Source organism: Mytilus trossulus, chromosome 11, assembly GCF_036588685.1.
Source record: "Mytilus trossulus isolate FHL-02 chromosome 11, PNRI_Mtr1.1.1.hap1, whole genome shotgun sequence".
Taxonomy (NCBI): domain Eukaryota; kingdom Metazoa; phylum Mollusca; class Bivalvia; order Mytilida; family Mytilidae; genus Mytilus; species Mytilus trossulus.
In genome coordinates, this window is record NC_086383.1 from 52181662 (window position 1) to 52193990 (window position 12329).

Sequence of the window (12329 nt, forward strand, 5' to 3'; positions counted from 1 at the left end):
TTTAAAGTTTTTCTTATAAATCCTTTTGTGGTTTCCAAGAGTCTTCATGACGTCGTTTACCTGTTGTAGAATGACTCAAACCACTATTGTTTCAAATTCATCTACCGTTCTACTAACTTTTGGTCCAGCTACCATCCACCGTCTTGAATGGATCTTCGATTAAACGTATGGTACCAAAATCGCCGTTCACGACTCATTATACTGTGTTTATGCCTGATCAATTGTAATATAAAAGATACACTTGCTGGCCTTACGTACGGTAAAAATTACCATTTGCAAATTTCATTGTCACCTGTGGGTGGTGTTCGTAAAGGGAAGCCATATCTTGGAGATAGATCGGTAACCATCGAGCATAATTTACACGATCAAGACCAAGATTTTCTTTTTTATAATGAATTTTCTTTATTGTATCAAATAGGCTAGCACAACATGTATGAACAAAGGTATATATACAGAATGGCATTTTCACACAAAAGAAGTATATATTAAGGCGAAGTGTACGTAAATAAACTACACAATGGATTTTTTTTTAAATTTCACATACAAATGTATGAATTCTTCTTGTATGATTACACCAGAAAATAAAATAAAAAAAGGGGGTAACCGTTTTCGTTTTTGAGATACGAGCCGTTGAAATTAACAGCATGACACTCCAAAAATACAAAAGATATATAGGGGAAATCATCAAAACTAGCAGATATTTTTACATTATCAAGATTTTCTATTTTATTGGTCAATAGAATTTTTTTTAAATTGATATAAGATTCAAAAATGAAAGACGAATCCATCGGTGCAAAGAAAGTCCTTAGCAACCGTGCTACTTTTTACGCTACTCCTTGTTGATTTTTTTTTTTTTTTTGCCGGAACATTAGAATAATACGGCGACGTCATTGTCTACAGTAACGTCGCCACAACTTCTACGTTGTAACTCTATTATACCGTACAATGTCGTGCGTGTGTATTACCCATCTTCCTATGTATTACAAATGATCTAAGGTTATAAGTTGATAAGGAAATAAACTAACTGATTTTAAACAATATTTCTGTCGCAAAAGAAAATGCAAGTTTGTAAATAAATTTACCGCAAATGAAAGAAATTTACCGTAGACTGTAATTTCATCTTTTCTATATATCAGAGTGATTTCCGAACCCTTTTTTTAACGCTTGCATGGATTGTTTAATTCTTTTATGAATCAAATATCGAGTTTGAATTTGTCCCGGTTAACACAGTGTTGTCAGAATGAATTGATCGGTTTAATATTAGGATCGGGCATACACCTCGTTTCCAATCTTACTTCTGCATGTTTGTATTTAAAAAAGTAGACCTATTTTTTGCATATTTTTATGTTCGTCATTTCTGCATGTTGTTAATCTGAGGATTTGCACACAATATATTTTACATTATAAACCTATTTCATTAGTCATGTTTACACACATGCTCAAGACGCATCTCTGCCAAAACATATTTTATTTTACAAAATTTCCCGTCTCGATCACTTTCCCTTTTCTCTAACTAAATGACAAAGAATGATGTAATGTTTGCTAAATGAAGTTTCAGTAACATAAGAAAATATTTGTTTGTTCCATGCATTATTTGTTAAAAATCCACATTTAAGGATTTAAATTGATTGATTGATTGTTGGTTGCTTAACGTCCAGTGGCAAATATTTCATGCTAGTTCAGGACGAGAACAATAAATACAATAGGAAGTTTTGTTCATAACAGAGGCCATCCGGATGATGGTCGGAGAAATTTGGAGTGCCACTGACTGGAAAATGAGGGTATATTGGATAGGGACCGAAATTTTGCCGTGCAACAGTCCACCTACGCAACCCTCAGATTATAGTTGTTGCAATGGTTTATAACGGGCATAGAGTGCGGCACTCTCTTTACACGAGGCATCGGATTTAACTTCCCCATTCTGACCTGACGTGACTGCGAGCTAAATACATCCTGCACAGCCAAACGGACGATCCTCTTCGGCAAGTGTTTTACTGCCGGTCGGGAGAAGACCAAGCGACCATATTTCGTTTCCCCAGTCACCCTTGGGGTAACACGGTTTTAAACAATAAGCATAATGGATACTATGGCTCTTCAACTATTTTAGTTCTTATACATCCGTGGCTTTAAAATGTTCTGCTTTATTGTTCCTTATCTAGGTTAATCCAGAAAAGCGCTTCGGATGCTTGAAATTTATAGCGTGTTGATTTCATTTAATCTTCAGAATTTTTTAGACTGCAATGAGGTTAAAAAGTAGGACTCGCTTATGTATACATTTTAACAAAATAGAAAAGATCAGAGTATTTGGTATAACTACCCGTTGCAGATATTTCATACATGAATATTCAAAATGAAAACCTTACACCTTAGTTGATCCTTTTGAGATCGACGTACCTAGTGCAACAATGACTGGAACATACCCAGTGTTATGAAATAATATTTGTATAGAGAAATGCTTTAAATAGCGATGAATATTGTGTAATGCTTTAAATTAACTGGTGTAAAATTAATGATATAAGAATGCGACCTTATGAGAATATCATGTTCGATGCTTTAAAAATTTGCCTAATAAAATGTTATAAGAATGTACTCGGTGTAATGCACGGAGATTATGCATACTGTATTGCTACACGGGTTTACCTAGCGTAGTGCCGTACGAATACTAGCCTCTACATAATGCAAATGCATAGCTTTCCTATTTATATAATATAAAACAATAAGGAGATGTGGTATGACATCTAATGGGACAACTACCCGCCACTGGTTAAATGAAGTCGATGTAAGCAATAACTATTAACAACCAAACTGTTTTCAACAATTAAAGGGACAAAAACATAATGTGTAGGCCACAAAATACTCCGATATGAAAAAAGCAAAACATTTCAAACGAGAAAATCAACGGCATTCATAAACAAAATAGTTACGAAAAACAAATACCATGTTGTAAAGTGACACACTCGAACCAAAGTGAATAACAACCAGTAAACCATTAGTCCAATAATACAAGACTTTGGATTTTAAAATTATTTCCTTTCAACGATTTTTATCGGATACACTTTTTTTGGGGGGGGGGGGGGGGTGGTCAACGTTGATAATAAAAAAAGTAATATCCGATAAAAAAAAAGAAAGTTGAATGTAAATGATATGAAACTCCAAATTCTTATATTATTCTAGTCATTGGCGGATCCAAGGGGGGGGGGGGGGTCCGGGGGGTTGGAAACCCCCTTTTTTGGCCAATCAATGCATTTGAATGGGGACATGTAGTTGGAACCCCCTTTGTCCTGGATTGAGACCAAAAAGCTGGATCCGCCCCTGCTAGTACACCACAGGCTTCTCAATTTTTGTATTATCATGAACTAGGTGAAAGCATAGAGCTGACCGACTACGATATCTTCCTGGATGATCATTGAGGTCGTTTAAGCATCCCTTGCAGTAGACTTCGGTTAAATTAAAAAAAAAATCTGTAAACTGCTTAAAAGCTATCGAAATGTATTAAAAGTCTGAACTCATTCCACCTCTAATTCCACTAAACATTAAATTGCAGTAACAAGTGTCACAAAACTTTCCTGATCTCTTTTCTTTAGCCGTAATTATGTATTCTACTCATTCATAATCTTGAATTGAGACTTGAGAATAAAAAAACGTTACTTCAAAATCACATTCTCTAATTTGAAATGATGTACACATGTCAGGCACAATAAAAGAAAACAAATTTTGCAATCTCTTCGAATTTGATATCAATAGAAGTAGAATTGTCACATGTTTATTTAGTTATAATTCTGTTGTGAGACGTTTTTAAAATCTGTTGATATCATAAGTTTTACACGAAATGCCTTCCATGTCCCACGTACGCATCTAAAACAAAAACAGTCAACTGATATTAAAGTCAAGTTTGCACGAAACAATAGAATGCTTAGGTTTTAAGGCAGCACAGGCGTGCTTGTTGGATTCGTGATAGACCGCACGAAGTAGTTTCTCTTTCGTGTGTCCTTTCTTGGAGTAAGGGAGATAACTTGCGTAACTAACGTCGAACGTAATTAATCCTGTATTCCGCTAGGGGCGTGCAATTACGTACACTTCGCCTTAATTAATAAAACAACAATTGAATATATATGATGGTGCACTAATAGGTTGAAAATAAATAAATATCTTATAACATTGAAATCTGATGTGTTCTTGCAATATACATAGGTGGTGTTTCGATCAAGATTTTAACATTTATTATTTATTCTATGATAGGGGTCCAGGGACTCCAGTATTTATTATATTCCTATACAGAGAGGTTTTTAAATGAAATGTATTTTTTCTAAGTTCAAGTGTTCCTTTAAATAGTTTTTTAATGCATTTAAATTTGGTAAATGTAGTATTTTGAAAGTAGAATAATCTAATTCAATTTAACATTTTCGTAGTTAACAAATAAAATAATCAGAATAATAAAAGGCAGTTCAATATTTGTCATTTAAAAAATACAGATGTTTAGTGCATGCCAGAGACTGGCAACCATCGGACAGCTCCAAAATAAATGTTCTATGGTCTCTGGTCCTTCTTTAAAAAACGTACATATGTTGTTACTATTTATTTTCAATTTATAAAGTAGTGAATTAGTTCCTAAAATTCTATGGATAATTCTATATTGGAACCAGCAAAGCTTAGTGCTTTAACTATATTTTGTACACGAAGTGTCTATTTTTTTCCAGTTAATACCACTCATATTAAGATGGTTCTCCCATTTTTCCTTTGCAGCAAATGTAACATATTTTTCATTCAATATTTTGTACATTTCCTTTGAACCTTTTTTTGATTCAAAAAAGATACTTATGTTAAAAGGTAGTATTGCATGATTTTTTGTCTCCTTTACTTCAATATTGATCGTGTTTAACCACTCATTAAGCGAGTGCGCTATTCCATAATAATGTAACATATTTGGCCTAAATTGATATAATTGTTGGAAATTTTGAAATGACATAACTTTACCCTGGTCATCTAACAAATCTTGCACCAAATTTCCGCAATTGCCCAGTTTTTATAGTAGACTCTTGAATCACCTATTTTAAAGTTTTCTACCTCCCATAAAGAATACATCTTGGTTTTCTAATTTGATGAAGGGTTTTCCAAGCATCAAAAACCTCTTGCCAAAATTAATTTGAGGACCTTTTAATAGGCCCAATTTAACTTATTTCAATAAAATTTATTTGCTCCACAATGGAAACTTATCTCACCCACTTTGAATTTGAATTATACAGACGTCTTACCCATGTAATTTTTAGTCCTTGTATAAATGCTTTTATATTTAGCATTTTTAAACCACCCTTATAATAATCTTGACATATAAGATCTCGCTAGACCTTATCTGGTTTATTATCCAAGATAAAAGCATACATTTTATTGGTGTTTTACCAAGACTAAAAAAACGTTGACATCTCAGCTTATATGGTCCTTTGGCTTTTTTTTTTTTAAACTTTGCGTAATTTTTGTACCAAACAAAATGCCTTCTTGGTTATTCATACTCTTTTTCAAAGCGATTGGGTCCGTTAATTTGAGGGAAATTATCAGAAAAAGCGATTTCGGAAATTTGATTGAAAAGGGGGAATGTGTAAAAGTGTATACAAGCCAGAATTATACAGTGATAACGATATGTTTTAAACGAGTAATGAACTTTTGAATAATTCAAACATCATTAATTGGGGTTTCAAGCCGAAAATATCTAAGAAATGAAGAAAAGTAGGAAAATTGGCACCATTTTTATTAAAAAATCCAAAAATCTTTTTTTTTTCGCAAAAATGTTAAACGTACATAATTTTTGCATTGTGACAACAGAAAATAAAGCTTCATGTCAAATTGTCACGCTTCAACACTGTTCATGCTGTTGGTCATTTTTCAATTTGGAATTATTTCTCGATTTTAATTCAATTTTTACAAAAATTGCCCCGTATGATTTTTTTTACGACCGACCAAAAATGGAAGTTTAGATATTATACTATAACTTATAAAAATTCAGCTGTGTGTTAGGTGGGTGTATTAAAGTCACTAACTAAGCGTCTTTTCTGAAAATGTCACTCGCCTATTACCAGGCCTTGAAGGCATAAAACTGTGCTCAGTGCTCGGAACGCAAAAATCATGCTCGAAACATGAAATCCAGCAATTTGATTGGTTGATTTTTGAGTCTGAGTACAAAAATCATGCTCGAAAGTTTTATGACCGTGAAGCCAGAAGTAAAGGTTTTAAAGAAATCTTTCTCATACATTGTATCCATGAGAAGCACCAAAGAAAGGTTCCTGCATTTTAACATATTTCAATTAACCTCCCTAAAAAATAAGCTTATTTTAGTACAATGTCCGCTGTATTAGATTTTAACTGAAGTATTGGTTTTCAAGATTATATATCTAAAAGAAGTAAAAAAACAAAGGTTTGTACCAAATATTATGATAGTAGCTTGATTATAACACCTTTTCACATACCAGTCTTCGATATATTGGGCTGATTCGAGTATGAAGTCCGCCATTTTGGATTTTACCGGAAGTGCGACATTTTTTTAAATGCCTCCCTATCTGAAATAAAAGAGTAATGGTTGAGGAAGGTCTATGCCAAATTTCATGATTGTAGCAGGATGTGCACAATTTTTCACAAAGCCGCCGTATTATTATCCAATACCAAAGGGTTTATCTGTAGCTATAATTGATGTTTGCCCGACATTATGAACGTTTACACCTTTTTCGCTTTATCTATCGAATGCTGGATCATTGCAACTGAAAGGGCGTGTTTTCAAGCAGTGGCTCCAAAGAAGTAACACTTTATACTCAAACAGAATAGCCTAGATGCTTAAGGGAATGAATGACGACCACGATATGTTTAAGAAATTCAAATCCTCATCTAGATCTTTTAGATGAACTACGATTTCCATCATTGTATCCTTGTAGTGCTTATAATTTGTTCTTAATTTATAAATAGTTTGCGCATGGGCAAAATTGTTAAACGCATGTGTATTATAACTTTAAAAAATGTCATCAAACAAATTCATAACATCATTAAAAATTCAAAAGCGCTAAGCATGTAATGAATAGTTCAAGTGTTTGTGTGTGAATTGGTAAAATACTTACGCATGGGCAAACCCACAACTTGTCAAACATTCATTTCTAGTATATACGTCACATATAAAGAATGTATCCACCAAACCTGATTACATTTTTTTACACAAAGAAGGTCAAGGAAAACGTTCTCCAGAGAAATAAGTATTTCAATCTTGAAAAAACAGCCATTTTAGAAAAGGTGGTGGCCATCTTGAAAAAATGAAATTTGATTATGGCCAGCAGTTTTTTCTTAAAAAGTATACAATTCGTGCTAAATTTCATGCTTGTATCATGATTTGCACAATTCCCTTGATTTTGCTTGCTTATGTCTTCCACTAAGATGGCGTTTCGTTTATAAAAGACTCATCAGTGACTCTGGAATCCAAAAAAGTTAAAAAGGCCAAATAAAGTACAAAGTTGAAGAATTGAGGACAAAATTTCTTTGAAATTTAGCCAAATACAGCTAAGGTTGTCTATTCCTGAGGTAGAAAAGCCTTAGCATTTCAAAAATTCAAAAGTTTTGTGAACAGTAAATTTATAAATATGACCATATCAATGATAATTCATGTCGACACAGAAGTGCAGAGGAGAGCTTGGACATATGCAAGTTTTACATCGGATGAGGGTACTTGAACCTCACTTTCAGGTATGCTTTTTCTTCTGAAACAATGTGAAACAAGTGCTTGTGACCATCCACAAGAACTGGCGGTCATCCGATGTTCAGTGTTCAGTACTTCAGTACTTTGATTGAAAATGTCATTTATTATTAATAAACTGAATCTACATAGAACATGAGTTCATCTTTATAAGTGTTATAAGGTCTCAAATTGATTTTTTTGGAAAATTTTGATTTGATTATTTAGCCGGATAACTGGAACTTTACTTTGTTCTTCCATTATATGGCAGTATTCATATCACATGTGAATAGACTTGATATGATCATGACTTTGTTTTTTCATGGCCTGTTGGTCAACATAAAATGTCCGTGAAATGACTTCCAGTGGACGTAAACGTTTACTATGAAAACGTATAAAATATTCATAAACAGGAATGTAAAGAAATTAAATGAAGCAAACCATGCAGACATGTTCCTTAGAATACACTAAGTGTTGCTTACGTTGTCCGGAAATGCTCTTTATACTTCCAGCTGAACCACGCCTCCGGGTACGGGAGTTTCTGGTTGCATCAAAGACCCATTGGTAGCCTTCGGCTGTTGTCTGCTCTTTAATAGGGTTGTTGTCTCTTTGACAAATTTCCCGTTTCCATTCTCAATTTTATTCCAGGTGCCAATACTGATTCAATGGTTCAATATTCTAGAACCACTTAATCAAAACTGGCGATCATAGGTTATTGTGAAAGTTCCTAACAAATTGAATAACTAAGACATGTTAGTTGCAGAACTTTATTATTCTACGTTAAAAACCTACAAAACAATGTTTACAGGATTAAATTGGTGAAAAGACATGTACCATTAAGAAGGCACATACCACACTTTTGTAACTCTTTGAATTTACTGTTGTCTTTTTTTTTTTTTATCTCTTTTATAAATGAGCCAAAGAATTTAGACAGTGCATGCTTGATCGTGTAGATTTATCAAACCAGTTTATGTTTTAAAAGTGTAAATTAAAATGATAGGTGCCACCCCCATTGACATTTTTCTTCAAGTTTATACTTTTTTCTGTTGATATTCTCTTCATATTTATTTTGCAGGTACGTGTCCGTGTCCAAGCTGGTGAAAGAGTATTTTCAAATATCAATGATGAAGCAACAGGAACAGACAGTTCGTCAATGGTAAGTAACATGAATTTCCATGACAGATTCAGTTCATCAAAAAGAAAGAAATAAACTGGTTCAGTTTTCTGTTATGGACTTCCTCTTTTATGAATTTACCTTGGAGCTTGGTATTTTTGTGTTAGTCTTTTTCAGAAAATGTGATGGAAACAAACAAAAACAGCTTAACTGAATAAGTCTATGTATTGATATGCAATATGTGAAGTGAGTACTATGTATTCAGCATTGTATGTAAACTTTAAGAGGGTAAACACGTTAGGAGCCTGTAATTTAGTGGTTGTCGCTTGTTGTTGTATATTTGTATGTTTTTCATTGTTTTTTCCAAAATCAGCTGGCCGTTAGTTTTCTTGGTTGAGTTGTTTTACATTTGTCATTTCGGAGCCTTTTAGAGCCGCCTTTGTGATATATGGTTTGCTCATTGTTGAAAGCCGTAGAGGGACCTATAGTTTTATAGTTGTTGATTTCTATGACATTTGTTTTCTGATAGAGAGTTGTCTCATTGGCAATTATACCAAATCTGCTATCGAGTTGATAAAAACATAATAACACAAACTGATCTTCATTGTACTAGTACTCACGTGAAGTATAGTATGTAGTGTGTGGTTAGCATAGGAATTAAACTGTACTCCTGTCGATAAACATGCACAAACATCTGTACTATAAAAGTCTTAATATGTGAGGTTATAAGTGTGTGTTCAGCATTGTATGTACACTTTTATGAGTCGACAAGAATACACAGACAGCCTAACACGTGTGGGTAGTATGTGTTCAGACGTGAATTGTCATTAGGTTGATGAACGTTAAAGTACATTGACCTTTTTCATATTTTAAATCACTTTTCGTTATAATCATATATTCATTTCAGTTCACCAAAGAGGAAATAAATTTTACAAAGATGGGAATGATTGCGCTGAATATTTTTGCTGATGTTTTATATGACCTCTTAAAACAAGATAAAGCAAATGTATGCACAAGGACCGATTGTGATATAACATATTTATATCGTGAACACAGGAAACTAAATAAACACATTCCTAGTAATTCTTGGGGAGGATCATGGCAAACAATTCAGACAACAGACATAGCGATTGGAGATGATATTGAGCGCATTAGACTTACGAGAAATGAACTACAACACTCGAGGATATTTAAACTTGACGAAACACGTTTTAATGAGCTAAGTAATATGTCAGGTGACATTTTAAAAAGGTTTGATCGTCATAACACACCAACAAGGCTGTATACAGATCATCTAAATGACATTTTGGCTAAAACTATTTCTGCAGAGGAAGTGAAATCAATTGAAAATGAAATATTAGGTAAATATACGTTTAACAATTTTTTTTGTTTTTTTTTCTATTTCTGAGCCTTTTTTGTTTTTCCTGTAATGTTTGATGTCCATTAATATAATCTGGGCTATTTTCATGATTTCGTTATAATGACAATAACCATTACTAGAATTGTTTGTATAAGAATAAGGCTGAATTGAGACTTGTTTGTATTAAAATATAAATGTATGCAGACTTAATTATTTATCAAAGTTTAGTTTTGCTTAGACCATGTTTCGATAAGTTGTATGCATTCCGTAACCTGATATGAGTAGTCATTCTGGCTGCGCCTACTGATTCTACCAGTGATAGAAGAGTTTTTCTGGAAAGCTTGTATTTGAAGTATAATTTGAAACAGTTATAACAAGGGTGACTCAGGAATAGAAATATGGTCATGTTTAGTCTTCTTCAAACTGATAGTAAAATTGGGCATCTGTTTGGTTGTACTTAGTTGATAAATTGAAACGTAGCCATTTCGGGTAAGAATGGATATGACAATACAGATGCTTTGTGTAAGAACCCTTACAAAGCCATTTATTAATTCTGTATGTTGTATATTAAAATGTGTTATTAAATACGCCCTCAAATTCCAGTGGCAATTCTAATTTCTCGTAATTCATTCTGTTGGACACCTATGGCATGACATACCAATTGCACTTTGTTAAACTGTTCTCGTCCTTTCATTCAATAAGGAGCTTGTAATTTTATTTTAGGGATGACGATTGAAGTTGAAATTGAGCACTAAATCAATGTTCCACCACAATAGAGAAATATATCATCAGAAGTACACAGTCTACCAAAGCAACAGATATGCAGTCGATCTTCTTTAATAGAAACATAAATTTGTGAAATTCAGGTTGAAACTATTTATTCATAAAACTATAGACAGCAAGATGAAGAATGTGAACCAAATGGAAAATATTGGACTAACGTTAAAGATTTGACCAACATGTGAATGTATAATTACTGGGTTTTTTTTTCTCAAAAGGATTCAAATGCAACTAACACTGTAATAGTAATATTGGTAATACCTTACTACTCATCTAATTGCTATTTACATACTATAACAAATATATGTTAAACTTTATAAACATGTATCTATTCTTGCATGGAAATCAAGAAAACTTGTATATTACAGAACTGAAATGTTCGCAGCAGATTTGCTACAAACTTGCTGCAGGTCTGCTGCAAACAAAAAACTTGCAGGAACCCTTAAAATAATGTTTGCAGGTGTTTGCAGCTAGCTGCAAACCTCCTACAAATATTGCAGCTTTTTGCAGGAAAAAACTAGAATTTAAGAGAGGTTCGCAGCTAGATTGCAGAAATCTTTGACAATTTTATATGTTTGCAAAAGCATTGCAAAAAACTACATAAAACGACTGAGCATGCCTATTGGTAACTTCCTGCAAGATAAAGATTTGAAATTTAAAAATGTTGGTGATGTTTGTGTCGTGATATATATTAGTTTTCAAAAAGGCTTATGAAGGGGAAATTAACAGATAAGTTTTCAAAGACATTGATTTTGAGTTCAAATTGAGCATAGAATGTTAACTTGTGAAATTCTTTCCCGGCGGCTCCACAGATATCTGCATGAGGTTTGAAATACATTTTCAAATAAGTAGACATGCAATATACAGTACTCCCTCATATGCTTATAGATTATAACTTAAAAAATATTTTGTTTTAAGTCTACTTGAATTTTTTGACAATTTTAATTTAACTAGCTGTTAAATATATGCACAAAATAAATTTCAAATAAACCTTGTTTTGAATTTAAGATTCATGCATGTAATTCATTTGAGAACGTACATGAAATTAATCTAACTTATTGAAAGGTATAAACTTATGCTATGATAATTTTTCCGATGATAAAGTAATTGAATTATTATATGTATGGATGTAACATAACTTTTTTCAGAATTTGCTGTGTGATATAGTAAATATGATGTGTACACAGTATGACATTTGTTAATTGTATAACGTGTGTAGTTCTTGCAAGTTTGCAGCAAACACGCAGGAAAAAGATTGATTTGAATAAATATGTTTGCAGCAGGTCTGCACCAAATACGCAGCAAAGAGATTAATTTGCATTAATATGTTTGAATCAGGCCTGCAGCAAACACTCATTTGCATATTAATATTT

The 12329-nt window shown here is 33.0% G+C and overlaps 1 protein-coding gene across 1 annotated transcript in view; it reads left to right on the plus strand.

The window, feature by feature from the left end:
- The window catches only part of LOC134690152 (uncharacterized), a 62973-nt gene extending 51641 nt beyond the window's left edge, over positions 1-11332 (plus strand). Inside the window, exons 14-16 of the mRNA XM_063550129.1 lie at positions 8778-8858; positions 9724-10177; positions 10900-11332. Coding sequence (XP_063406199.1) covers positions 8778-8858; positions 9724-10177; positions 10900-10931 — 567 coding nt within the window. The 3' untranslated portion in view covers positions 10932-11332. The remainder of the gene's footprint in view (positions 1-8777; positions 8859-9723; positions 10178-10899) is intronic.
- Positions 11333-12329: the final 997 nt, after the last annotated feature.